This window comes from Cynocephalus volans, chromosome 16 (genome assembly GCF_027409185.1).
Source record: "Cynocephalus volans isolate mCynVol1 chromosome 16, mCynVol1.pri, whole genome shotgun sequence".
NCBI classification, from domain to species: Eukaryota; Metazoa; Chordata; class Mammalia; order Dermoptera; family Cynocephalidae; genus Cynocephalus; species Cynocephalus volans.
This window is the reverse complement of record NC_084475.1, coordinates 1,497,424-1,525,328: the sequence shown is the minus strand read 5'-3', so window position 1 is coordinate 1,525,328 and position 27,905 is coordinate 1,497,424. Positions and strand designations below refer to the sequence as shown.

Below are 27,905 nucleotides of genomic sequence, written 5' to 3'. Positions count from 1 at the left end.
GGGACAAACATCTTTTGATTCTCAGAACAGTCCTAGTGAAATCAATCCTAGCCACTCCTATTTGGTCTCACCCAGACCGTTTAATTTCTCTGTAAAAAGTAAGATGACATTGAAGAACCAATTGCGGAAATGGCCAGGTGGAAGTCTGAACCTATTTTAATTGTTCTCAGGGGGCGCAGGGGGCTGAGAAAGGCTTCAATCCGCCGCCCGCCTCCTTGAGAACCAGCTGGCTTAAGTGTGTGTGAAACAGAACCTTCTCCTTGGGTCTACCGCTTGGGGGCATCCTAGGTGCCCGGCTCCCCATCGCGGCGGCTGCCCTCTCGGTTCCACATCTCGTTCTCCTGCCGCAGCCGCTGGTTCTCGGTCCGCAGCCTCTCTACCTCGGCAGCCAGCGCCTCCACCTGGCGACAGGTCTGCCGGCCGCTGCACCCCTGAAGCTGCTGCAGCCTCCTTGTCTCCTCCTCGGCCTGCGACAGCCTCTTCTCCAGATCCAGGTAGTCTCGCACCAGCTCCTGCTTGCTGCGGCCCTGCAGGCTCTCGGTGTGGTAGCGCTCATAGGCCTCGGAGAAATCCCTCTGCTGGAACTCACCGTGAGCTCGGCCCCGCCCATCGCTGTCCCCTGCCTCACTGTCCCCACTGGAGCCTGGGTGGGAGACCCCGTGGGGCACATCCAGGTTGGGCTCCTCCGGGTCCCGGTCGTTCATCAGGAACTGGGTGGTGTTGTAAGGTGCCACGGGCTGGCCTTTGGCGAACATCTCCTCGCGGACCCGGGAGGCCCTCTGGCTCTGCCTCTCATCCCGCTGTTGCTTCTCGGCCCAGCTCAGCTCCAGGTAGGGCCGCCAATGCCGCTTGCGCTTCGATGGCCGCCGACGGTGCTTCTTCCGGCCCAGCACAGCCTCCGCTGAGCAGCCCCCTGGGCTCTGGGTCCGAGGACCCCTACCATTCCAGCCCAGGCCACCGCCAGCCCCAGCAAGATCTTCATCCTCTGAGTGGCTCTCCATCCGGGGTGTCAGGGGCAGGGAACCACCAGAGTCATGAGGCTCAGGGGGTGTCTGGGGGCTCCCTGGAGCACCAGAGGTCTAAAGAGAGGGGAGGAGGGAGGAAGGATCACAGACAGCCTATCCCTAGGGATGAGAGCCTTCCCACGCCCAGCTAGACTGGTCATTCTCAAGCCCCTCACTTACCTGTCTTCTGTCTGTCCCTCAACCCTCCCCAAGTAAACTCACAGTGACAGCAGGAATTTTGCCTGTGTTTTTCACTCTGTAATTTCAATGCCTACAACAATAACTGGCACAGAGTCGGTGTTCCATAAATACTGTCTGAATGAATGAAGTAGGAGAAGGAGAAAACTGGGATGGAAGATAGCTCCTGATGCATCTGCTTGATCAGAAGCCCGAATGGCACTTGCTCGTCCCTCTTCCTAGAAAGCTTGTCTTTCAGACAGAGCTGGCTTCACGGGCAAGCGACCTGTGCGGTCACACAGAGCCCCACGTTCAGAAAGGCCTCCTATTTGGCTTAATGCTCTGCTGTCCCTGTCTTGAACTTTTTAATAATATTTGAACAAGGGGCCCTTTTGCACTGGGCCCCACAATCATGTATCCGATCCTGCTGCCAGCTATTTGCTTGGCTGACTCCTTTTCATCCTTTCAGGCTCAGTTCTAATGTCACCTCTTCAGGGAGATCCTCCCTGACCACCCTGTCTAAAGTAGACCCCATCTCCCCTCCTCAGTGACACTCCATTAAGTCACACAGTTAGCATCCCACATAGCATTTAGTCCATTACCATTTAACACGAGAATGCATTTTGTCTGTTAACCACTGTGTCCTTATGCATGACACAAGGTAAGTGCTCAATACATTTTTTTTTTTTTAAGTTTATGCCAGTTTCACAAGTCTTTTTTCTTTTCTTTTTTTTTGGCGGGGGGGTGGGGTGGGGGTGGGGGTGGGGTGGGCGGAGAGCTGGCCAGTACGGATATCTGAACCTTGACCTTGGTGTTAGAAGGCTGTGCTCTAACCAACTGAGTTAACCAGCCAGCCCCAATAAATTTTTGTTAAATGACCTAAAACTAGGGCTGGTTGGTTAGAGTGCAGCCTTGTAACACCAAGGTCAAGGTTCTGATCCACATCCTGGCCAGCTGCTGATGTCAAAAATATATATATGAAACAAATTAAAAAATAATAATAAATGACCAGGGCCTGCCCGTGGCTCACTTGGGAGAGTGAGTGTGGTGTTGGTAACACCAAGGTCACGGGTTTAGATCCCTATATGGGTATGGCCAGTTAGCTCACTCGGGAGAGCGTGGTGCTGACAACAACCAAGTCAAGGGTTAAGATCCCCTTTAAAAAAAAAAAAAAAAAAAGTAATAATAATAATCATCATCATAATAAATGACCTAAACTTATAACATGGGAGCATCCAAAAGATATTGAAAAATGAGACTTTCCTTTCTATCCTCCTAGGGTAAAGAAATGGAGCACATTTATTCCAGGCAGCAATTCGTATCACTCTATCACTGTTCTATATGAGTGGCAGGAAAGAGGTCCTAACTAAGGAGAGGAAGGGTCAACCTCCAGTCTGCAGTGAGAGAGTTCTAGCACCTAAGAGGTGGAAGGGATCTGTCAAGAGAGTGTGTGTATGTTCAGAGCATCTGTTTATCTCTGTTGTGGTGAGGGTGGGAGTACAGTGTGGGGGATGGGGAATGAATTGCTCTAAGTTTGTGGTTTGGGATTTCTAATAATAACCACTACCATTTGTATGTTGTTTTATAATGTATGACATGTGAATCTGGGCATGGGTCCATACAAGCATAGGGTGGGTACTGGTGGATGTGGTATATGCAGCCCTATAAGAGCTGGGGGTATGTTATGTGTGTATTGGAGACCCTGAAGAGAACTTCACGGGAAAGGAGGTATGTCAGGGTGTGTGTGGAATGTGTTGTTACTTCACCTGCAGAGAGATCACCAGTCATAAGCAATAGGCCTTGTCTCCATCAGTGGCTTGGGCCAACTGAGACAGAACTGCTGCTCCACCTGGGAAAGGCAAGGCTGCTGGGAACTCCAAGGCAGAGTGGCTTGTTTGTGTGTGTATACAAAAATTCACCTGCTCCCAGCCCTCAGTAAATGTCCCCTAATGATCCTTCCCTGCACCCAAGCCAGCCCTGGCCCCTGGCCCCACATGCTGCCTCCCTCCTGAAGGTTTGTCCTTCTACCACCTTTACCGCTACTGCAGATAAGCTGTGTGACCTGGGTGAGTCATTTGCTCTCTCTGAACCTTCTAGCCCTGACATGCCATGAACTCCAAATTAAACAAATCCAGGAAACACTGGAAGTGGCTAGGTAAGGTGGGTCAGAAGTTCCTCTGACCCCCCACCCTAAGTTCCCTGCTCACCTATAAGGAGTTGTGGGTTAGGGGAGAAGAATGGGTAAGGTGGGACAGTGAGAGAGATCATGGGCTGGGAGGGTTTGGGCTCCTGCTGCCAGATCAGAAGGTGGCATTCTTTGAGGGCCTGACACAATCTGTCCCTCTCCTCTCTCCTCAGTTAGATTCTACCCCCCCCACCCCCGCTTCCATATCAATTATGAACCAAAATGTCTCTTCTTCCTGAGACTCGGTTCTCAGCCTGGACAAAATGTTCTTTGGCCCTGAGATAAAAACAAGGTTCTGTTGTCAGGAGGCCCTAAGTTTAAACCCTGGGTCTATTGCTTATATGCTGCACGATTCTGGAAAAGGTTTTTCAGCTCTCAGAACCTTAGTTTCTGTGAATTGGAAATAATTCTTACCTTGAGGAGCTACTAGGATTTCATAAAATAGCATGGATTTTTCATCTGGCCTATTATCCAGCACATAGTAGGGGCTCATTTAAAATACTGGTTTTCCAAATCTACCAGCACGTCTGAGACAAGAAGCTGGGATCCCAGTTGGCAAGATCCATGTTCAGAGTACTTGGGAGCTTACCTCGGCCTCCTCCAGGGCTGCTGGTGACTCTGTATTACAGTTGGTCTGGTTCAGAGTGGCCATCTTCTGTTCCAAATCTTTCAGCAGATGCCTTTAACTAGTGACACCTGCTTTGAACAACAACAGAAACCTAAGTCCTGAAGGAGAATTCTTGGGAAGACTGGCTGCCTAGGAATTGTTTGTCCAGGCAGCAGCAGCCATTTTGTAGCACCAGCCATGCACATCCTCACTTTTAAATGAAGGCCCTGAAGGCTGGTTTTCACACCTCCAGCCAGCAAGGGGCCAAATGGGACTAAAGGGCCATCTTCCCAGCCCTGTTCCTCAGGCCCTCTGGCCAGGGTTTATGTCCTATACTGTCCTGGAAGTCACTGAGGCCCAGGCTGGCAGCTAGAAAGCAAGGGCTAAGCTTTGTTCCCCCAACAACCAAACTGGAAAAGAAGACTGCCTGGGAAGGCTGGGAGTAGAGTGCGCCTATGCCCACAAGGCAACACGTAGCAAGCTTAGGAGGAATCCTTTCCCCATTGCCTCTAAGAGGCCCTCCATTGAGACTGCAGTTCCGCCCCCCACCACCTACCCTCCTTCTTCCTAGGCTGGGCTCCACAAGGCAATACCTCTAGAAGCATGGCTGGGACCTGGGCCGAGCCTGGAACTGAGGCCTTTCGTCTACAGAGCCTGGCCTGATTCCCTCCTTCCTCTCCGGACGGGAAACAGAGGAAAGGGGAAGAAGTCTGCAGTACATGCAGCTGGGAGGGAAACCCAACTGGGATAAGGATGGATTTCTTAGAAGAGGGGAAATAGTCATGGAAGGAGGTTTTGCAAAGGTGAAACTGACCTATTTGCTGTCAAGGGCTATGCACACGACTACATCTGTGTGTCTTTCTGTGCGATGCCTGTGCAATTCCCAACGCCTCAGCCCTACCTCTTGCTGCAGTTGCTGCAGCTCTGCTCAAGCCGCTCAGGCGCTAAGGTTGGGGGGAGGGGACAGCCTGGAACGCGGTGTCTTCTGGGGATTGTAGTTCTTATAATCTGGGAAGGCGGTCCAAGATGCTACACGTCAGCAACCATGCCCGGGAACTTCGAAACCCATCCACCCTTGCGCGGGTGGCGTCCCGCGCTCAATGCTATCTTTTTGATTGGTCAGATCGTCTGCCAATATTCTCGCTTTCGTCAACGATTAGCTGTGCGAAAGCACAACCGGATCCGCCTTCTCAGAGCTCAATTAAAGAGCTCATTGATGGCGTTAATCTTTACCGGGCAGAAAATAGATCCGGCTGAGAGGGGAGGGGCCTGATCGCGGAGGGATCCCCGGCCGTTGAGGAAGGCGACAAGAAGATCGGTGGCCGCCGCCGCCGCCATTTTGGGCTGGGAGGAGGCAGCGGAGGGACTCGCTGCGCAGTGAGAGCACCCCATGGGGGGTGGTCTGGGAGCGGGGAGAGGCCGGGCCGAGTGGGCTGCTTGAAGTGGCCGCGCCGGGAAGCGGCGGGGAGAGGGACCGGGCACCAGGAAGGGTGAAGGTTGGAGTCTCCCCGACCGAGCCTGGTCCTCAAACCGTCCCGGCAGCCCCGCAGCCTCGCCCCTCACGGAGGGGGGCGGTTCTTGGGTAATTACCGCGTGTTCCCGAGACCCCAGCGGGAGAGAGGCCGGCGAAACTGCTCATCTCTGCTGCCCTTCCACAGGGGCTTGGGCCCTAACGCCTAGCTCCGCCAAGTTCTCTCCCCACCCCCCATTCGGCCTGGGTATGGCGGCGAGGCCCAGCGTAGTGGGACTCCCTCTTCGACCCGCGAGGTGGGGGTGACGCCAGATTCCAGAGGCTGGTACCGAGGGGGAGGGCGGAGGTCGCAGCTCTGGCCGCCCAGCCCTCAGGAGTGGCAGTCAGCTGCAGGCTCCGAGGGCTGAGAGCCCGGTGCACCCACGTTCTTCCCCCATATACCAAAACCATCCCGTCTCCCGGCCTGCGAAAATGAACAACCCTCTGACTACTGTAGCAACCACTAATTCCCCCTGGGACGAGCTAGAGAGGGGCACGTGGAAACTTTCACGAGCCCAGTGCGTGGAGATCTCTGAGCGCTCTTGCCCTCAAGATTTCTCCCATCCAGCCCCGATTTTCGGAATGACGTGACCTTGCACGTCGCCAGCCACGCCACTTTGGGAAACTTCTAATGTGTGCTGTCCCAGTTCTCTTGCAAGTTTACACCAAAGGAGTAGGTTTTTGTCCGTTACAGGAATGGGACACAGAATAGTCGCCAGTAATAGAAATGGAGTGGCCCATTTCGGATGCTCCATGAACACCTGCTTGCATTTTGAAATCTGAGTTATAACTTTTACCAAAACTTTTGGCGAAATGGCTGCTCTCCTAGAGGGAAAAATGAACGAATTCCATTGTAATCTCTGTAAACTACAAGATCTTTCCAGTTTAAAGAATTTTCTGCCCCAAACTAAACAAAATGGGGGAGTGTTTTGCGTGCCACCGGTGCATTGTTACTAAGGAACCTTTTTTTTTTTTTTTTTTTTTTTTTAAAGATGACTGGTAAGGGGATCCTAACCTCTGACTTGGTGTTGTCAGCACCACGCTCTCCCAATTGAGCAAACCGGCCATCCCTACATAGGGATCGAAACCCGTGGCCTTGGTGTTATCAGCACCACACTCTCCCAAGTGAGCCACCGGCCGGCCCAGGAACCTCTATTTTGAAATTCTAAGTAGTTAAAAATCATTGCTGTAGATCCGAGATGCAACTAAAATAGAAATTTCAGTTTTGATCCACTTCAAATGTAAGGTGTTTAGGATGTGAGGAGACCTACTATGAAAGAATAAACTCTCATCCTTAAATTATAGTTCTTAGCATCTTCTTAAAGATTAAAGTTTGATGTGAAGTTCTTGCAGATTGAATTGCAGATGAAACCGTGTTTCCTACTGCTTGAAATCTAAATCCAGAAAGACTTGTGGCTCAGAGTTATCTTCAAATAAGTTTTGTTGCTAAAATGTCAGTTAAAATTATACCTATGTAGGCTCTGAAGTAGGATGACAGGACATTGAACTTTATCTTTGTAGGGACCTTGTGATGAATCTTTACCAATTACAGATGGTCAAATGATTCCTAAGCCTTTGGCCTTAATAGCAAGAACCTTGAAAGTTTTTTTTTTTTTTTTTTTTTTTTTTTTTTTTTAAAGATGACCGGTAAGGGGATCTTAACCCTTGACTTGGTGTTGTCAGCACCACGCTCAGCCAGTGAGCGAACCGGCCATCCCTATATGGGATCCGAACCCGTGGCCTTGGTGTTATCAGCACCACACTCTCCCAAGTGAGCCACGGGCCGGCCCCAAGAACCTTGAAAGTTTCTTCAGAATTGAAACCCTGCTCCTCCTATTATTTGTAAGAGTGTCAATTCCATAGCTTTAACTCTTTTCCTCTCTGCCTCCCAGATGTTCTCAGAGAAAGCCTTAACAACTGGATTGCAAAAAACAGAATCATCATTGACCAGGGTTCTTAATCTAAAATTTGAACCACTTATTCCTAACTGAAGCGTCAGTACACTTGATTCATACTGTGGGTTGATTTTTGGCCTACAGCATGTTCACTGTACACTGATCAATAGGAGATGTGAATTACAGAGAGCTGACACTAATTTGGTAGGAGTTAAATAGTCACAGGAGCTGAAAGGTGTTTTAGGGATTATCTTTGTGGTTCTTTTGTGAAGAATTTAATGGGGGAGGATCCTAGACTCTTGTGATTCATCTTCCATTGTGAGGTAATCAAATTAAACCTTTGGATGCTACTAAGTGGTGACTACTTTACCAGTATACTGTATACCAGAATACTGTGAGTATTTGTTACTCATTCATAAATAAAAGTTTACCATCTTTAAGGTTGACCCATAAGCTTTTCCATTCCTAGACAAGAAAAGTTGTGAATAAAACCAGTTTATTAATTGTCTCCTGGTTATCTACTGAGCAAAACGCAGACTGGAAGTTAGGAACTCCAAGTTCTACTTCTGTGTGTGCTACGGCGGACTTCCTTGGCTTGGCTAGAGACCAGATCTTGGAGATAAGGCCAAACTGTTCATTTTGTTGCTGAGTCTATTCATCTAATGTTCATGGAGACTTTCAACATCCTACTCAGCTCTCCCCTTTCAAATGAGTTGATTTGTACTTTATGACATATTGTACTAACCCTATATGCTTCAGTTTCCTCATTTGAAAATGTTATCATTGCTTCCTCTATCATAAATACCTTAAGGAATAATAACTCTCCAGTAGCTATGTAAACATTACTCCCTATAACTTCATTTTTGGGGGAACTCTACAACTGCTTCAGAGGTTATTGGGGGCAATTGGCAGGCCCGCCTTACCAAGGTATGGCCTTGGTTGTCCATGGCACCATAAAAGCGTGACCATCCAAGTAGGTTGAGTGAGGGTCAATATGTCAAGGTGCCAAGCAGTTGTTACCGTGATGTCTGGAATACTTTACATTTACTTAATGGCCACCTCCTAGGGACCACCAGCTATATGTGAACAAGATTCATTCACAGAGGTCGGAGTGGTGCTTTACAGCATTCTTCCTCTTCAGGGTGAAGATGCTGGCTTCTAAACTGTGTGGTTTTTCCGCAGTTAGTTTTTTACACTCCTATGTTTAGATCCCACCATCTTCCCTCTTTTCTATCTTTTCTCTTTTTTAAATTGTTCACATTTCGCAGTTTTATTAAGTACACTTTCAGTAATAACTAGAGAGGAAGATAAAACTAACTTACGAGGTATTCTCTTCCATTTCAAAATTTGGTCTTTTGTTTTTGCCTAAAAGTAATCCTAGGGTTATCCAGATATGCAGAATTACATGTTTAAAGCAGGCTTCAGAACTCCAAATTAACCCTTTGGAGGCTAGGTCAAGTTCTATTGAGTAGCTTACAAAAGAGGTGTTGCTCTCATTTTCTCATATTCTTGTGTCTGGAGCACTCTAAATCTCCCACATTTTCCTTCAGGAATATACTTTTTACTCACTGCAGACCCAGGGCTTTTTAATGCTTCACACACAGTCAGTGGATGTGTCAAATAATATATGGCTTCAGATGAGAGTTTACAATTCCCTTCTGAATTTTTGGTCTTCTTGAAAAAAAACATTAAGTCAAATATAATGTTGTTAGCGCTGTACTGAGGGAAACATCACACTATTTCAGAAGACTTATTAACAGTTTCCTATAGCATCTCAACCATTTGAATTTTATTGGTGTGCAAAGGTTTGTTAGTAAACCACTAGGATCATTCCTGCTGTTGCCCACGTTGTATCATTTGTCGTAATCGAAGCTTCTCTAAGTAAAACTCAAGAAAAAGTTTATTCGGGAGGATTTGTGAGAGCTAAATTATTGATCTTTCTTTTTTTTTTTTTAAAGATGACCGGTAAGGGGATTTTTAACCCTTGACTTGGTGTTGGCAGCACCACGCTCTCCTGAGTGAGCCACGGGCCAGCCCTAAATTATTGATCTTTCTAAACCCAGCCTTCGTTTTTTCTTTCTTTTTTTTTTTTAAAAAAAAAGATGACTGGTAAGGGGATCTCAACCCCTTGGCTTGGTGTTGTCAGCACCACGCTCAGCCAGTGAGCAAACTGGCCATTCCCTATACAGGATCCGAACCTGTGGCCTTGGTGTTATCAGCACCGCACTCTACCGAGTGAGCCATGGGCCGGCCTCAGCCTTTGTTTTTTCAACAAGAAACAGAATGAGGTGTTAAGTTTTCCAGTATTCAAAGACAAGTGGTAAAAATTGGCCAAAGATTGAATCTTTGCCTCCTGGACAGTATATTTTGTTCCAGTTGCAAAGTATGACATTACCCTTTGGTCAGCAGCTCCCATGGTGTTCAGGACCTGAGTTTGTAATCTTAATTTTTAGTTCTTTTTGGCAGCTGGCCAGTATGGCGATCCGAACCCTTGACCTTGGTGTTATCAGCACCATGTTCTAACCAAGTGAGCTAACCGTGTTCTAACCAAGTGAGCTAACCTTGATATTTTCTTTTAAAAATTACTTTTCATTTCTAGCACCAAACATTTATACTTTGCATTAGAAAGAATAGTAAAGTGTAATTTTTTTTTTTTTTTTTTTTGACCGGTAAGGGGATCGAAACCCCTGGCAAGGTGTTGTCTGCACCACGCTCAGCCAGTAAGTGCACTGGCCATCCCTATATAGGGTCCGAACCTGCGGCTTCGGCGCTACCAGCGCTGCACTCTCCCAAGTGAGCCACGGGGCCAGCCCATAAAGTGTAATTTTTATTCCAATGATGTTACTTGTGCAATTGTGAAAAATAGTTAATCGCCCCCCCCCCCGCAGGAAAAAGCACACACTCAAAAAAGCCCACAAACTTAGGTACAAGTACTATCTTTACTATAGCCAACTTGGGCCGAGCCCGTGGCACACTTGGAAGAGTGTGGCGCTGGGAGCACGGCGACGCGGGTTGGATCCTATATAGGAATGGCCGGTGCACTCGCTGGCTGAGTACCGGTCACGAAAAAGACAAAAAAACAACTATAGCCAACTTTTCCACCACACTGTTGTGAATAGTTGTTGCCAGCTGTTACAGGTGTAAGTGGCCAAGGGTACTTCTGTGATACAATACCTAAATTTGACTAAATATAGCCAGCCCTTGATTTTCTGAGGGTAGAAGTATTTGTGGGCTTTGTTTTTTAATTCTGTGGAGTCTCTCTTTGGTTTCTCTAACTTTTGAAGTCATTACGGTAAAGTATATATATTTACATTTCCCCAAGCAAAGGATTTTTATTTTATTCTGGATGTAGTGAAAATTAAAATACTCATCAAATGGCAATTGCTGGTCTTAAGCAAAACCAATAATAATAATCATAGTAATAGTACCTTATTTTGGATAGCACATTTTCATGCTGTCTTATTTAGCAGTTATCTCAAGTAGACATAAGCAAGTATTAGCTCTGTTTTGTTAATTAAAAGAATGAGGCTCAGAGAATGTGAGCGATGTGTCCAGGGTTGCACTGCTAGTCCATGTCAAAGGTCTCCCTGGTTTTCTGACTCCCAGTTTTGTCTAATCTTTATTATGGTTACTGTCTTTAGAAACATCTAGTTCATAGAGCTGACCCGTGGCTCACTTGGGAGAGTGCAGTGCTAACACCAAGGCCGCAGGTTCAGATTCCTATATAGGGATGGCCGGTTCACTCACTTGGGAGAGCGTGGTGCTGACAACACCAAGTCAAGAGTTAAGATCCCCTTATCGGTCATCTTTTTTGGCGGGGGATCACAACCCTTGGCACGGTGTGGTCCACACCACGCTCAACCAGTGAGTGAACTGGCCATCCCTATCCAGTCATCTTTAAAAAAAAAAAGAAAGAAAAACATCTAGTCCATTTTCCAGAACTAAACCAATTTGGAACTCCCTGGCTCTCCCCACTAAAACTCTGAGAACTACAGGACTCTGTCTCACGAAGGCCTCTATAATGTTACAGGCTAGCCCAAGAAAAGCTGTCCTTTTTCAAAGGAGGATAAAGCTATTCAGCTAGCTGTATCAAAGGTTGGAAAGCAGTTTTCCCTCGCTGGATACTCAGGCCCCAATATGAGAAAGATAACAAACTAAAACTTCTAATTTGTAAACATCTTCTTTTGAGCAGCTCAGTTAAAATGCTTGGCAGAGGATTTTATTTTTTTATTTATTTATTTTTTTAAAGATGACCGGTAAGGGGATCTCAACCCTTGACTTGGTGTTGACTGCACCACGCTCAGCCAGTGAGCAAACTGGCCATCCCTATATAGTATCCGAACCCGTGGCCTTAGTGTTATCAGCACCGCACTCTCCCGAGTGAGCCACAGGCCGGCCCTTGGCAGAGGATTTTAGTAGAGAGGCTAGAATGGGCTTGGGGATCGTTTGTCATCACAACCCCCTGTTAATACAGGTAACTCAGAGTCTTCTCTCTCTGCCAGGAGAAGAGTATGCTAATTGTTTCATTATAGAATGTGTTGATAGAAAGCTGAAATTTTGCATAAACCATCACTGTAAGAACATAAATGCAGTAAGAAAATGCCAGTGTCATGGGCTGGCCTGTGGCTCACTCGGGAGAGTGCGGTGCTGATAACACCGAGGCCATGGGTTCGGATCCTATATAGGGATGGCCGGTTTGCTCACTAGCTGAGTGTGGTGCTGACAACACCAAGCCAAGGGTTAAGATCCCCTTACCGGTCATCTTTAAAAAGGAAAAATAAAGGGCCAGCCCCGTGGCTCACTCAGGAGAGTGCGGCGCTGTTAGCGCCAAGGCCGCAGGTTCGGATCCTTTATAGGGATGGCCAGTGCGCTCACTGGCTGAGCCAAGGTTTGCGATCCCCTTACCAGTCAAAAAAAAAAAAGAAAGAAAATGCCAGTGCCTTTGAAAGCAAAATTCAGACAAATTTGTACAACTCAGGGTAAACTGAAGTAATTTATGAAAGTTACTTAAAACTAAATATATGTATATTTTTAAAGACTGTACTGAATTTATCTCCTAAAACTAAATCATATCCTATTTTTCTGATAATAGTTAAGATAATCTTTCCAATATTCATTTTGGAAGTTTCATTTTTCTAATAGTAGGGGAAATAGAAGTAAGGTCTTTATAATTAAATCCTTCTTAAGAAGAAAATCTAAAAATCAAGAGGTTATCACTGCTGCATCCCATAGTGCAGTCCAAAATGAGGCTTTCACTCTGCACTGTGAAGCCAGAGGGCACTGTTGCTGCCTTTCCACCAAGCCCCGTTTTTCTGGGGCTACTGCATGACGTCATAGCAGAAGAAAAATTAAAAACACGAGGAAAATTATTTCAAAATAAACGTTTAATGCAATTTTTAGGCCAAAGAAAAAACCAATCATACATTGTCACTAGTGGACCATCTGCCAGAAGAGGACCAGCTCAGTCCAGCTGTGAAGGCCCTGATTCAGTCCCACTGGCATAATTTCCCTTGATTATTCATTTGTGTATGCTTCTTATGCATCATAAGGTGCATTTCACACTTGAAGTTCGGTCCACCTCCACTATTGCCATTTAGCTGCAAAAGCAAGCTTCCTGTTGGGAGGCATTTCTTCCCCTTTCCCTGCAGGGGTTTTTAACGTTCAAGGACTGGCAATCTCATGAGTGTCTTGAACCCTCTCCTTAGAAAAATGTACATATAACACAAGTCTACATATACTTTCGTGGGGTTCATGAACTCCAAGGCCCCCTGTGGCTTCTAAGGCCCCAAGTTAAGGGACCCCAGTGATTTGAGCAGTGTAATTGCCCTAGGGAAACACTGACCCAGGGCAGGTGAAGGACTGGGTTAACCATAGTGACAAGAGGGAATAATCTTAAATTTCTTATTTTGATTTTGGGGCAGAAATTAGTTGTCAGAGCCTCCCTGTGTTCTCAAGAGCACAACTACTCAAGAACCTAAGCAACTATCTGTGTAGTTTAGGAGATTGAGAATAGCAGCTATACAGAGAATGTGCCAGTCTCTCATCTAGCCCTAGGGCCTAACTTAGCTCCAGAAGTTTTACATTTGATTTGCAGTGAGGGGGCATTTCTACTCTTAGTTTGACCCACATGGAAAGGTGGACAGCACCTTTGTTTTTTTTTTTTTCTGTACAGTGAGCACATAAGTATTGGACAGTTAGGGTGAATCTTTGGAATCCCCTAGACTGCCATTTTCTATATAAATTCAATATTCCCTACCTCTAAACATCTTAAAGAGCTGCCCCACAAGTTTATTTAATTTAATCATTGCTTGCAGTAAGAATGCAAGAGGTTCACCATGAACCTCTTCCAGGCGTCCAGGAACTCTTCCAGCCTTACTGGGGGGAAAGAAGGGAGATGGATTATTAAAAATCACTCTGTAGGAATGAAATGAGGCTGTCCGTTGTCTAACCTAACGAACTGCTAAATTAGGTTTACATTTTTGTTAGTAGACTTTTGAATGGCTGTGAGAAGCAGAATTAAAATTTAAGCTGATTGTAGCCACTTTCCACTCCCCAAAACACCCAGCATTAGTTTATTTACTTCTCCAGCATTAAGAAAGAAAACCAAGGCACTAGAAAGCAAGCACACTAAAGTATTGAAGATAACTCTTTATATTTTGCCTGAACTGTGTATTGTAACATACTACAACTCATTGAAGGAAAAAATAGGCGAATTGAAAATTCTCCCATTACAGACTTTTCTTTTTTTGCAAACTGGCAAAATTTACTTCGTTACCCTTCCCCAAAAATATAATCACATAAAATAAGTCAATACTATTTTGAATTAGCTCTAGAAATCACACTGAAGCTATGTTACATTTACAAATATTAAATTTATTATAACTAGAATGAACTTAATGGTTCTCAGATTTGGCCACCTTTAGCTCCGTTTAAGGAGGGGATTTTTTTTTTAACAGAAAAATGCATTATAACTTGGTCAAGGTACTTACACATTTAATAATTAAAAAAAAACTTCTAAAAAGGAAAACAAGAAAACAACCCTTCAGTTTCACATAATAAAAGAACAGGAGAAAGCTCGCAAAAGCTACATCATAGCTAAATTCATGAAACCAACTAAAGCCGGGGGGAATTTCTCTTCTGACGATGTGTCATAAAAAGGTCCACTGTCTTATATACACGTATATAATGATACATTCCATCACTGTAAAAAGTCCCCTTTGCCCCCTCCCCCCAAAAGTTTCAGTCTAGTCTCCAAACTTGGAAAGCGGCGCTCGCTCCTGCTGGCGGTGCAGTTCGTTCTCGGTCAGCAGCTGGAGGTTCTCGGCGCGCAGCCGGTCCAGCTCCAGCTCCAGCTCCCGCACACGCTCGTCGTCGCCGCCCAGCCGCTTGCTTTCCAGCCGCAGTCGGTTATTCTCGTCCTCCATGCGTGAGAGGCACTTCTCCAGCTCCAGGTACTCCTTGATGAGCTCCTGCTTGCTCATGTTCTGCAGGCTCTCCGCGTGGTACCGCTCGTATGTCTCCGAGAAGTCCCGCTGCAGAAACTCGCTGCCGTCCCCTCCCATCCCGTCGCTGCCCCCATCCTCCTCGCCCGCTTCTTCCACAAAGTCCTCATCGCTGGTGTCGTCGGATTTGACGGCGGCTCGCCTGGGGTAGAGGCCGGTTTTGAGATCCGGCTCCTCCTGGTCGTGATCATCCATGAGGAACTGCGTGGTGTTATAAGGCGCCACAGGCTGGCCCTTGGCGAACATCTCGGCTCGCACCCTCGAAGCTCGCAGGCTCTGTTTCTCGTCGAACTTTTTCTTCTCCTCCCAGGTTAGCTTGTAATACGGTTTCCAATGCCGCTTCTTCTTGGAGGGGCGTCTCCTATGTTTTTTCTTGCCCAGTTGTCTCTGCTGCTGTCCCCACGCCTCCTCGCTCCTTGTGGCAGGAGCCCCCAACTTGTTGGCCTCGGAGTCATGGCACGGCTGGGCGAGCAGCTCTGCTTCGGGCTTCGGTTCCCCTCCAGCCGCCGGCGGAGAGGAGCCTCCAGCGGACAAGTCGTCCCCATTCTGGCCTTTTTCGCTCGCTTTCAGGCAGCTAGGTTTTGGACAGGCCTGGGTCTGCAGGGGAGGCGGCAGGGGTTCCAGGCTCCCTTCCCCCTCCGGCTCCGGACGGCCACTCGACTGGGGGGACGCTCTCGATTGCCACCTACTGTCCTCCTCGGGCACCCGCTCCTCTGCGCCTGTGGGGCGCTCAGGGTTCCGTTCTTCATGGACAACAGCAGCACCTGTACAGTTGCTAGTTTGAGGCTGGTGTTGATATTCTGACAAGAGTGGCTCGGCCATGCTGGTAGAGTTCTCGAAGTTTGAAGAATTTTGGCTATAAGTCCTTACGGAAAAAAGGCTTTTCTTTAAAAAAAAAAAAAAAATGTCCAACAAAGTCTTCTTCGGTCTGTAATTCCTGTACTGACGCCTTTAGTCCTTCTGTCAGCAAACTTCAATTGCAACTTGGGGAGCTAAAGTCAGTAAAGGGTTAAGTGCCCACAGGCATCCAGCTAGTGAGTCCAAGGGGGTGCAGCAGCAAGAACAATACGCAGTGTGAGGAGGGAGTGGGCCTCGAGCTTCCCCGCAGTGCGCCCCCACGACCGAAGAGTTGGTGGGCAAGGAGATGAAGTAAAGTCCAACGCGTTTAACCCAGTCCCGAAAGGGTTAAAACTACCCGATGACGCTGCCTCAGAGGGGCCAGATCCACAAAGGGTTAAATCCCCTGCCGCAGAGCCCACAAGGGGTTAAAGTCCCAGAGCCACCTCCTCCCACTTCCACGGGTGTCGCTCCAACCCGAGCTCCCAGTTCCCTAGGCCCGGCCGGAGCCTCAGCCGAGGACAGACAAACTCATCTCCCCTTTGGCTCGATGCTCTGCTCTGCTCAGTTCTCCACCTCCTCCTCTTTTCCTCCCCTCCTCCCCCTTCCGACAGCTCCTCTTCCGCCTCTTCCCCCGACTTCCCCTCCCAACCTGCCTCTCCACCTGCCAACTTCCAACTGCTGCCTCCCAGCCCGCTGCACCCCTTTTATATAGAAGCCTGTTCGCCCCGCCCATGCGCATGCCTAACGGAGTCCCCATCAGGGAAAGTCGGGAGTCGTAGTCCCTGTCTTTCATGCCCGCCGTCCTCGCGCGCCGTGCGACGTAACCAATCCCAGAACGCGTAGGGGGCGTCTCCGAGGCTGTCCCTTTCCATCGCTTATCCCTCGCTCTAGAAACGTGAGCGACCATTGGTCAAGAGTAGCACGACTCGCTGAGGAAGGAAGACCAATTACAGTGAAGATGGGGCGGGTTCTGGGCCATACCATTCTACTTCAGGAATGCGAGAAGATTCTATGGCCTTTCAGAGTCCACACAGAATATTTTTATGAAAAGGTGCGTTTTAAGGGCTATTTTAGTATTCTGTCCTTAGCGGAAGGATTCTGGAGGTTACGAACATTTGTTAACGAAAGCAAAAATGGTTTATTCCTAAAAAGTAGTCCCTAAAGTGTAAAGGAGGATTATATCCTATAAAAAGAGATGCTGGCCCACCGCGACTACCCCTGGATTCTTAAGATTACACTAATGGCTTTAGGGCGTATGGTTAGTGCCTGAGACTGACACCTGCGGAAGGATATTGTGAACATATTTTTGTAAAATTACGAAAAGCGCATGAAGAAGTAAACAAATGAAGAATAAAAAGTGCCGCCTTAAAGCGACAGTGTGGCTGCGTCTAATACAGCAGCCCCGGAGTAGGCCTCGGATGACGAGAGGGTGGTTGGAGTCCCGGGAGACGTCGAACTGGACTAGCCTCGGGACCCTTGGGTGAAGGTGGCCGAGTCCCAGCCCCAGCATGGTTTCCGAGAGTCGCCTCCCCCCCAGGGGCTGATGCAAACTGTGATTCCCGACCGAGCCGGGGTGAGGGGGGTTGGGGGGGTGAAGGCCTCTCGCCCGGCCTCAGCTTCTGTCGAAGAAAATGGCCTCCCAGCCGACTTTGGTGTCCTTACTTCTGACCGGGAATATTTCCTGAGTTGGGTGGGACAGGGGAGTCCGGGACAGCCAGTGAGCCTGTTTGCTAGGGAGGGGTTCGAAATTAGTAATGAGCATAAATGATCGATCCCGGCTGTCCGACAGGGAAGGGCGTATCATCCACAGAGGCCTTTCGTCGTCAGGGCTCCCGGCAAGACTGGGAGCGAAGCGGAGCCAGGGGCTACCCCAAGGAGGAGGAGGCCTTGCCCTGAGATGGAGGCGGGGGTTCTGGCCCAGGACTGTGGGGTAGGCATGCGGGGCCATATTCTCTCTCGAGAGCAGTTCTCCAGACTTCAAATCCCAACCCAAAGGACGGATTGCGAGGACCCGGAGAACCCATTCCACTCTCATCACTTAATCCTAAAATCTTGGCGTAATTTCCACGTTTGCTTCTTGCCACACGCCCAGTCAGTGACCCATTCTTATTATTTCTTCCTTAATAACAATCCCTTACATTCCAACCAGTTTGCACTGTATAATGTTCCTTTACACACTACCATCTGACCTCACCACAGCTCAGTGAGGTATGCAGGTTAGGGATTATTGTCTCCAATTTTAGATTCAGAGAAATTAAGTGACTTGCCCAAGGTCACATGACAGGTAAGCGACAGTTCTGGTTAGAGCACGGGTCTTTGTAACTCCCATGCCATTTTTCTCTTTGTCACCAACACAAAACCCCCTTTTTTTTCTCAAGAACTCTGGATTTAGTCCTTTTTATTCCCAACAGCTTCAACCGAATTCAGGCCCTTATTTCTTCACTTGGCAAACATTTGTTAGGAGGGCACAAAGATGAGTAAAATGTCCTTCTTGCCTTCAAGTTGCTCATGGACTGTGTGGAGAGGCTATCAAACCACAGTGAGCCAACAAGGCAGGTGAAGGCAATCCGACAGGAGCTTGTGAGCCAAGCTGCTTGGATGCTGGCAATTGTGGACAGGTGTCATGGAGGAGGCGACTTCTTGGCTGGCTCTGAAGGACAAGAGTTTTCAGGCAAAGTGACATGAAGGAGAGCATTGGTTGAAGAGCAGGCAAAGAAAGGACTTGTCTGGGAACTCAAGAGTGGTGCGTGGGGCAGTGGAGGGTGCATGTTGGAGCAATGGGGATGGGCGTGTCCAGCGCAGACCACCTGCGACAGGCGAGGCAAGTAGGAGTGCTCCTGGGCCCTGGGGTTTTGAAAATGACTATCCCAGCATGTTTTTCCATGGACTTCCAAGAACTCGGGTTTATCTGAAAAGCCTACCCTCCTTTGTGTTTCTGCATCTATCACTCAGGAGGCTCCCTGAGAACAAAAACTGCCCCTCACAATGGGAGCTCCCCGAGGAAGAGGGTTTGTGCAGACATCTTGACTGCAACAGTCAGAGACCTCCAAATTGTTACCACATTTTTACACTCCAGAGGACTCTTAGGTACTCCCACTCAGGGATTTGGAAGGTATAGCTGAACCCAACCTCAGTTTACTCGACAGGGCTCAGCTATAGGGTCTCATTTGTCATATTGGGGGAGGGTTGGCCAGACTGATAAATTGTGAATTCTAGAATTCTATCAAACAGGGGCCAGGCACCTTAAAATTACCTTAGTTCTAACCCGTTGCCAGGCATTTTTACATGTGCCAGTCATGGTTCAACCCCAGGACTGCCTGAGGATAAAGAGGTCATCCCAATTTCACCAACAAGGCTCAAACCAGTTAAGAATGCCCAAGTCCACACAGCTAGTGTGCAAGCGGTGGAGCTGGCTTCAGCCACACGCCTGCATCCGGGCACCAATTTGGTCCCTTTCCTACTGCCCTGCTGTTGTCCATCTTTACAAAGGGTTTATTCAGCCCCTCTACTTATGACCCTGGGCTGGGCCCTGTGGAGCAGCAGGGCCCCTGAAATGTCTGTCCCCACTTTGAGGGGACTGACAAAAGCCTGCAGCTTCCAGTGGAGCCATTAATGGGCAAGCCTGGGGCGTGGTCAAGGCCAGGGGCTGACGGAGGGAACTTAAGAGTTTAAGGGTCTCCAGCCAGAGGCCTTTCAGAACTGCCTCTCCCTCGTCTGGGAGCAGGAAGGTCCCGGCACCCAGGTGTTGGCAGCTGCCAGGAGGCTCAAGGCTGCTGTGGCTCTCCGCGGCTAGGGGCCGTGGCCGGTGGTCTCGCAGGGGCGGGGCACCAGGAGGCGCTCAGAGTGGCCGGTTCCGCCGTCAAATACGGGCCCGCGGCTCGAGCCAGGGTGGCATGGAGAGGCCGTCAGGGCTGGAGGCCAAAGGCGTCGGGCGGTGAGAAAAAGTTCGGAAGCAGACAAGCGGATCTGCACACACGCGGGCTCTCGGCCCACCCCGACGGGGCTCCGTCCACGCAGAGCCCCGGCCCCCACTCACGACGGTGCGGGTACTATGCTCTCGCTGGGCTTTGGCCTTCCAGAAAGTTCCCTAGGCAGACCCGAGCGAAGAGGTCAGGGGAGGGGGGTGGCACCAGGAGCGAGCAGCTGAGAAGGGGACCTCGGGCACTTCCGGCGGCGGGGTCCTCCCATACCTAAGCCCAGGACGCGGAGCAGCTGTCCTCCCCTTCGGGCGGGGACGAGCCAACGCCCCTGCCCCCGCCACGCTCCAGTCCTCCCCCCCCCCCAAGAGGGGACCCGAGCCCCCGACGGGCGGGAGGGCGGCGCCGCGCGCTTGGCCCCCCCCAGCGGCCCCGCCCTCCGGAGGCCCCCAGGCTCCCCTCCCCCACCGCCTTCCCTCCAGACCGAGGCCTGTTTTCCTCACACTTGCCTGGGCAGGAGGGAAAATAGTCTTCATCCAAAAACACCAACTGCCGGCCTCTCTCGGGGCCGGGGCCGTCCACGGGGCACTGGGGGACGGAGCAGGAAAGTGACTCGCCTCGCGCGCCCCGGCCCCGCTTTCCGCTCCCTCCGTGGGGGTCAGACGGCAGATTAAGGTTTTCTTTTATTTAGTGAAACATTCATTTGTAAGTGAATCTTCAGCGAAGACGTCCTGGGCGTGTGGGGGGACGACGGGCGACTGGGGAGGGGGCGAGCGAAATCGGCGCTCACCCCCCGCCGCCGGGGCCTGCTCTCTCCTCCCGCGGTGTCCGGGCCTCCCAGCCAACCACGCTTCCAGGCCCCGGCCCAAGTCCTAACTTGCCCAGGAGCGGAGCCTCCTCGGGGAGAGGGGAGAAGCCAGGGTAGGCAGGAGGAGACTCAGGCGACCCGGAGGGTGGGGAGGGCAGGGGCTGACACCCCGCAGCTCCGGCCCCGCCTCGCGGCCACCCCTGAACCGGGTCTCTGCACCACACTGCTGCCTCTCAGGGGAGCCTGCGCTGGTTGGGGAGGTGGGGAGGAAGCGTGCTTGTGAGGCTTTACGGAAGTGGGGTCTTATCTGGCCCCCATCAGGGAAGGGGTGCCAAGGCAAACACTGATGGGAGGGGGGATTTTTAACGCTGTTCTTCTCCTAAACCCTAGGAAGACTCAGGGCACAGCAGGACAGGGGCTCACAGCCTCCTCAGCTGGCTGCAGAGACCCCTCCCTCGAGAGTCACCTCTTCTGAGTCCGAAACTGTCGGAAGAGCCACTGGACGAAGAAGGGCCACAGGAAGAAGAAGAGCAGCGTGGGACCGGAGAGCCTGAGGGGCCAAGGCCGAGCACTGGGCTGCGGCCCCTGCTGCCAAGAGAGAGGGAGTCAGGAGCCAGCCCAGGTCTCAGCACAGCCCTTCTGAGGAACCCGCCTCAGAACTCAGTGGGAGCGTTGCCTCCCCAAGATTGTGAAGACTCTACTCCCAGGTCTGCACCACTAGGAGAAAGTGGCCTCCAGTGTGTCCCTGATGCATTGAACTCCAACTCCCTCTCACATCTTCCTCACCAGGGCAATCCAAGGTGCTATGAGAGGCTGGAGGTGCTTCCAGGCTGTCTTCTCTGAGCCACATAGTGACGACCCTGTTGGTATGGACTGAAGACCCTATACTGTAAAGGATGTGCCACATATTTCAAGTGAGGATCCTGGGTACTCAGATTTTAGTTTCTAAATATTCACCAGGAGCCAGGGCTCGTTGAGGAAGTGAATGATTCCAGGTCTGGGGCAGGGAAGGTAGGGGTGAATGTGGGACATCTTGTACTAGAAACAATAGCTTTTTAAGAATAATGAGGACATGTTAAAAGAACACAGGACCCTACTTGAAAGGGTCTCCACTGGCCAAAGTTCTAACAGTCTGAGATCCAAAAGAATGATGATTGCACTTGATTGGAACACTGACTCTTTAAAATCCATGAGTCCGTAATGATACTCAAAAAGAAAAGAAATTTGTCACCATTGAGGCAGCTTTTAAATCAACTCCTTACTTTAAAAATAGATAATTAAAAAGAAAGAATTAAGCACATACCCTGCCTTTCCATGAGGCACTGTCTTTCAGGGAAACTCTACAGAGAAATGATAGCTTAAATGTTAAAGGATAGAATTTAAAAGTCAATATTTTTTTGCAACTACTAAATAAATTATCAATTCAAACAGAGATTATCAATTGTTAAAAACTGTCTGACAGGGCCGGCCCGTGGCTCACTTGGGAGAGTGTGGTTCTGATAACACCAAGGCCATGAGTTCAGATGCCATATAGGGATGGCCGGTTAGCTCATTGGGTGAACGTGGTGCTGACAACACAAAGTCAAGGGTTAAGATCCCCTTACCGGTCATCTTTAAAATAGAGACTTAAAGGACAGAGGAACTAGATGCACTGTGTAGTCCTAGGCTGCACAGAGCAGTTAGAAAAGGCAATTTCAGGACAAGGGGGGAAATCTATATTTAGAATGGATATTTGATGATATTAAGGAATTAATAATGGTGTGTGATAAAACATGTTTTTGGCTAGGTAGTAGAATGTTCTTATTTTGAGAGACGTAAACCCAAATATTTCAGGGTAGAACACCATGATGTGTGTAATGTACTTAAAAATCTTTAGCATTTAAAATTAGTAAAAGGTGGGCCGGCGGGAAATTGTGCTGATAACACCAAGGCCACGGGTTCAGATCCCTATATAGAGATGGCCGGTTAGCTCACTTGGGAGAGTGTGGTGCTGACAACACCACGTCAAGGGTTAAGATCCCCTTTCTGGTCATCTTTATAAAAAAAAAAAAAAATTAGTAAAAGGTTAAAAAAAAAAGTAAAGCCCTGTAGGAGGAGAGGGGATGGTTTTAAAGTTAGCCATTGTGTATCTGAGGAAATCCCTTCCACCACGGCTCATGTCCACTGTGCTGATCAGATTAGGGGTCACCCTGAGATCCCCCACATCCAGCAACTCAGCCCTCTCCTGCCCCCACCACCCCAGGCTTCTCAGGAACAGACCCACTCACAGTTAATGGTGGGCACCAGCACAGTGGGGAGACAGACTCAGAGCCAGTCCCAGCACCATCACTTATTAATAATAATAGTAATAGTAACACCCCTATTTGTGAAGGCCTTCCTGTGTGTTGGGCATTGTGGAAGCACCGATATGCATTATCTAATCCTCAGAGCAACTCAGTGAGGTTTTCCCAGCTGTGTGCTCTTCGGGCAAGTTACTCAGTCTCTCAAAGCCTTAGTTTCCTCATCTGTAAAAGGGAGATGAAAAAAAACCTATTTCATAGGGTCGTTGTGTAGATTAAATGAGAGAATTCCAGTAAGTGCTTGGCACACAGCTGGGGCTCCAGAAATGGCAGCTGCTATTTGGTTTTCAGGAGCCCAGGAGCTGAAGAGTAAAGGGCAAGCAGATCTAGGAGTTGGGGTGCGGTGGGGGGTTAATAGCTGCGAGAGCTGAACTGTTTGAGGGCAAACCCTCAGTCTGCAAACAGAAGTCCCGACTGAGGGACAACAGGGACGCCAAGTCCCAATACAAAGAGCAGACCTTTGCATGACCCTTCCAACTCTTGGGATCAGTCCTTATATTTGGTTTCTCTTCAGGAAGAGGGAGGTAATTCTGAAGCCTTTCAGACCCCTAACCTCCATGCCTGCAACATGAGCCACACCATTCTCTGGACAGGGAGGTGGGCAGGTGGAGGCATGGGGACAAGGAAAAAGTGGCTGGATGAGGAGCCCAGAATAGAGACACTCAGAGTTCTGCCCCAATCTTGCTGCAGCCCTTGAAGTGGGGAGCAGGGCACTCACCTGCTTAGGGGGCTGGGACATGTTCTCCAGGCTCTGCAGTCTTCCCTGCACATCTCGCATGCTCTCCTGAAGTGCCCGAACTGTCCCCACCAGCCACGTGTCCAATTCCTGTGGCCCCAGCAGGCTACCCCCCAACCCCTCTGTGGAGTAGATACATAGGGGAGGGCACTCAGGAGGTAATTCAGCCTCAGGAGCATGGGGGCAGGCTGGGGCAGGTCCAGGGAAGTGGAGTAGCACAGCACAATCCCTCGTACCAAGTGTGACTCTTGGAAAGTCCATCCACGTGGCTGAGTAATGGGCTGCTGGGGTTTGAATACCAACACTGCCACTTTTTAGCTGTTTTACTTTGGGCAAATCAGTAACTTCTCTGAGCCTCATTTTGTCATCTGAAAATTAGGGGAAGATGTCATCTCCCTCACAGGGCTCCTTGCTCAGAGGATTACAGAACATGCTATTTATGAACGTGCCCCTTATGGGACTTGACACACAGGAAGTTCTAGAAGGGAACAGGGCAGAAGTCACTGTTGTCCCTTCCCAAATGGGAGGCCCAGAGGGAGAGGATGATTTCCCAAGGCCATGCAGCTGTAGGTGAGAGAGCTGGGAGAAGACTCCCATCCCAGCTGCCCTTACTCAGCACCTGCAGAGGGAGAGGAGGCAGGACAGGGACTTTGCCAATCCAGACAGGTGTTTGGCAGTTTGGCTGTTCTCTCCAGCGCCCAGCACCAGACTTTCACCTCTGCCCTCAGAGGGCAGCCAAGGGAAGGCCCAGGGCACCAGAACCATAGGGAAGGACAAAAGAGGGTGAAGTGTTGGGCAGGAGCTCACCTTTCTCTCTGGAGGACACAGGGCTGTTTCTGGTGTCAGACTCTCCTCTAGGTGCTCCACTCTGCTCTGTCCAAACCTGCTGCAATGAGTCACAGATCCAAGGGTGGGGGTGGGAACACCCAGGGCTCAGTGAGGTGGGGAAGGGGAGGAAATGGGGGGTGGTCTCACCAGCTCAGACTCCAGCTGCTCCAGGGAATCACAGAAAACCTCAGAGTCCAGGTCCCTGGGTGGCTGGGACTCTGGGGAGGGGTTAGGTAGGGTTATCGACAAGAGGGAGGCTGTGGATGGAGGAGAGAGGTATGCAGCTGGGCAGAGGTACCTGCTCAGGAGACACCAGAGGTAATGCCACAGCAGGCACAGATGGGCCCCAAAAGTGAGGCCCTGGAGCAGGGATCCCAGAACCTGCCCCCTGGCCTTTGGGAGCACAGCAGGTCTCAGGGCACAGTGTGGCATCCAGCCTTCTCCCCCCCACTCTTCCTGTAGATCCCCACCCCTCGCCCACCAGCCTGGATTTGGTCCTTTGTTCTCTTGGCCAAGCACTAACCTGGGCTTGGGGGTGCTGGCTCCTTGGGAAGGGAGGGAGGCTCTGGGACAGCCCGAACATCTCCATTCAGTACCTGCCCTTTCCAGCCTGCCAAGACACAGCACCCAGAGGTGTGGCTGGGAAGAGGCTGGTACCTCCCAGTGAGATCAGGTCCCTACTCCCCATTAGCCATGACCCTGAGACCCACCCCATTAGGGGCACTGGCTGGGGTTCTTACAGGGACATCATCTGGAGCCCTCTGCCCCCAGCCCTCCTGCAACTGAGCAGCCCCCTCAGCCTAGACCTCAGACAGTTACTTAGCACTTGTGGAGCTTCCACCCAGAGGCCTTACCTGTGACCCTTCTCAGGAAGGCTTCAGGGGGCCTTGGCATGTCAGGAATCACCCGGTACAGGGGCTCGAAGTAATCAAACATGTCCTCTGCCACCTCACCCAAGGGTACTGTGTCGATCACCTGTGGGGGAGGAGGACTACTGGGGAGGGGCTGGCCCCTCCCACCACTGCCCCTCATGCTGGGCCCCTCCACCCAGCTCCTGCCCTGTCATACACCTCACCTCACCTTGTGCCCAGTCAGGGACCAGAAACAGGCAGGATTGGGGGGCAACATGAAGGTGGTGATTCTCACAGGGGTGTCAATGTGTAGGAAACATAACAGAGGTCAGAACTGGAAGGGTAGGGGGCAAGTCACTTGGCTGGATGCTCGGGGACAGAGAACCCTCAGCCCTTCCCTACCTTCTGTGCCACCAGTTTCATCTCAGTGATGTAGGCGGTCATAGCCTCCTCCCTGCTCATCTTGCCCAGGCTGTTCCAGGCGTCCCTGGGGGCAGAGGGCTGTGAGAGGGCTGGTTGACAGCTGAGGCTTGTTTGCCCGCCCGTGGGGAGCTCACCACTTATATCGTCCAATGGGGTCCCAGAACCCAGGCCGGGGGACCAGGCAGGGCCCCATGGTAGCCTGCTTGTAGTAGCTGTAGAATCGCAGCATCTCTTCGTAGGAGGGGCGGTAAGAGCCTGGGCAGGGAGTTGGGAGGTGGAGGGCAGAACATCACCCCCAGCTCCAAGAGGATGAAAAGGGGGGAGAACCATACTTGGAGAGGGCAGAGATGGTAGCGGATCCCACTCGGGGAGGGCATCTGAACAGGGGCAAGAAGCAGAGGGGACCCCCAGGACAGCCCAGGCAGAGACTTGTCTGCAAAAACTGCAGGTCTGCTTCCTCCTTTGAGTAAGACCCCAGCCGTCCTGAACCCCAAATGGGGTCCCCATGGCCTCACCGTTCTTAGGCAGGTTGTGAATGACGCTGACTGCAGCCTGGAATTGTTTCTGGCAGTCTGGCTCTGGGCTTTCATTCTCGGTGCCCATGCTGCTCCGAGCCTGGGGCCCTACTTTTGAGAAAGAATCACCCTCCGTGTGAGCAGGCTTCCAGGGTCCACCCTGGCACCCCAAGCCACAGGTCTACTTTCCAGAGGGGCAAATAAGCTCTTTAGAGGCCTTGAGAGGGCTACCCCGGGAGGTCAGAAGTTGCATCTGAGAAGACTCTTTTTCTTACCTCAAGGCAGCGTGGATGGGGCCACGGTTACCAGGACCTCGGTGGTTGGGTGGAGATGCAGGTGGCAGGGGTCCCAGTGCCAGGTATGTCCCCAGATGCGCCTTTCTAGATGCCCATGTCCAACTACTAGACAGACCAATGCCAAGCGAGGTGGAGTCAGTGAGAGGCGAACAGTCTCCCATTCTGGCCCCCCGCACCCCGGCCCGGCACTCGCCCCACGGCGCCCACTCCCTGGACACCTGGGTCGTCTCTCGCCACTTGCCTGCGGCTTCAGACTGACCTCCGAGTCCAGTCTGGCGGCGATGCGCACGCAAAGCGAGGGGAAATTTTAAGCCAATGAGAGAGCCCGTTTCACATACAGCTTCAATACCCCAACCACTTAGCGCGGCCCTTTCAAGATTATGCAAATAGTTTCACTATGCCTCTCCCAATCAGGAGGGGCTAATCCGGGGGTCGGGCTCTTCCTCTCCCGACGACCAGAGGCGGGTGGCAGCGCCCCCAGGTGGACATAGTGAAATGTTGTGGAGTCTCTCGCGCCCCCTGCTGGAAATCCGCTGGTCCGTCCGCTGAAAGCAGGCCGGGCAGATCCGAGCTACCCAACGAAGCCTTCAGACGCTTAGGTTCTGGGGATAAAAGAGAGAATCATGTCCTGGAGCCAGTTCTGGAGGACACCAGAGCTGAGTTCTGGAAGACTTAAGGGTAAGCCAGGAGAAGAATGAAGAAGGTTGTTCCTGGAGGAAGCAATCTCAGCATCAAAAGTACAAAAGGGAAGACTTGATAGGAAAAAAATTCAGGGCCCCAGAGGGTTGTGAGGACCCCGGCCAGGATGCGGGATCTCTGGGTGTCGAAAAATAGGGTAGAGCGGGCCAAATAGATGGCAAATCTGTATCCTAAACAAACGCAGCTTTCTCTGTGGGATGCCACGCTGGTGGCCGCCGCCGAGTGGCGTTGTGAGCCCAGCTCTCCGCCCCGCCCAGGGCACCTGCTGCACACAACGCAGCCACTGGACAGCCCAGCCTTCGCCTACGTAGTCCGGCGGTTTCCTATATGGTAACACGGCCACCAGAACCCGCACGCGGACGCTCACCCACGGGGTGACGTCAAGGACACCTACACAGCCGTCGGCGGCAGTCTCGGGATCATTGAGAGCCGGCTGGGGTGCCAACCTGTCCGGGCCTCGAATCCCAGAGCCGGTTGCCGGGGACTCTAGATTTAGCGCCACCTCACTCTTCAGACCAGCCAGCTTCGATACTTCTGCCACTGAGGGGGCAGCAACTGGCGGGGCGCGCTCGCGGGGTGGGGGGAGGAGGAAGGAGGTCGTTCTATGATGTCACTGCCAGCTGCCCCGGGTCCCCGCCTCTCCCTGCCCCGGGTCCTCCGCCTCGGCCTGCCCCGGGTCCCCCGCCTCTCCCTGCCCCGGGTCCCCCGCCTCTCTCCGCCCCGGGTCCCCCGCCTCTCTCCGCCCTGGGTCCCCACTGTTTTGCAGCGCAGCT

General features: G+C 50.7%; 3 protein-coding genes across 15 annotated transcripts; all 3 read right to left on the bottom strand.

The window, feature by feature from the left end:
• Window positions 1-55: 55 nt before the first annotated feature.
• HEXIM2 (HEXIM P-TEFb complex subunit 2) lies at window positions 56-4,942 on the bottom strand. 2 transcript variants are annotated; one of them, XM_063081251.1, is made up of 3 exons: window positions 4,875-4,942; window positions 3,956-4,062; window positions 56-1,079 (listed from the first exon to the last, which is right to left on the bottom strand). In XM_063081251.1, exons 2-3 carry the CDS (start codon window positions 4,016-4,018, stop codon window positions 285-287), a joined length of 858 nt encoding a protein of 285 aa, XP_062937321.1. In that variant the 5' UTR covers window positions 4,019-4,062; window positions 4,875-4,942; the 3' UTR covers window positions 56-284. The 2 variants fall into 2 exon arrangements, with proteins under 2 accessions (XP_062937321.1, XP_062937320.1); XM_063081250.1 differs by having other exon boundaries at window positions 4,788-4,906.
• A 9,069-nt stretch (window positions 4,943-14,011) lies between these two features.
• HEXIM1 (HEXIM P-TEFb complex subunit 1) lies at window positions 14,012-16,309 on the bottom strand. The gene has a single exon (XM_063080695.1). The coding sequence runs from the start codon at window positions 15,700-15,702 to the stop codon at window positions 14,623-14,625; it is 1,080 nt and encodes a 359-aa protein (XP_062936765.1). The 5' UTR covers window positions 15,703-16,309; the 3' UTR covers window positions 14,012-14,622.
• Window positions 16,310-20,113: 3,804 nt separating this feature from the next.
• ACBD4 (acyl-CoA binding domain containing 4) lies at window positions 20,114-26,698 on the bottom strand. Of its 12 annotated transcripts, none has more exons than XM_063081112.1 (13): window positions 26,652-26,698; window positions 26,413-26,538; window positions 26,138-26,248; window positions 25,757-25,877; window positions 25,602-25,686; window positions 25,203-25,323; window positions 24,872-24,958; window positions 24,496-24,566; window positions 24,328-24,403; window positions 23,757-23,888; window positions 23,503-23,642; window positions 20,912-21,033; window positions 20,114-20,531 (listed from the first exon to the last, which is right to left on the bottom strand). In XM_063081112.1, the coding sequence occupies exons 3-13, from the start codon at window positions 26,223-26,225 to the stop codon at window positions 20,510-20,512; spliced, it is 1,065 nt and encodes a 354-aa protein (XP_062937182.1). In that variant the 5' UTR covers window positions 26,226-26,248; window positions 26,413-26,538; window positions 26,652-26,698; the 3' UTR covers window positions 20,114-20,509. The 12 variants fall into 12 exon arrangements, with proteins under 12 accessions (XP_062937182.1, XP_062937183.1, XP_062937181.1 ...); XM_063081111.1 differs by having other exon boundaries at window positions 20,115-20,531; window positions 24,328-24,406; XM_063081109.1 differs by having other exon boundaries at window positions 20,119-20,531; window positions 24,496-24,605.
• Between the last annotated feature and the right edge of the window lie 1,207 nt (window positions 26,699-27,905).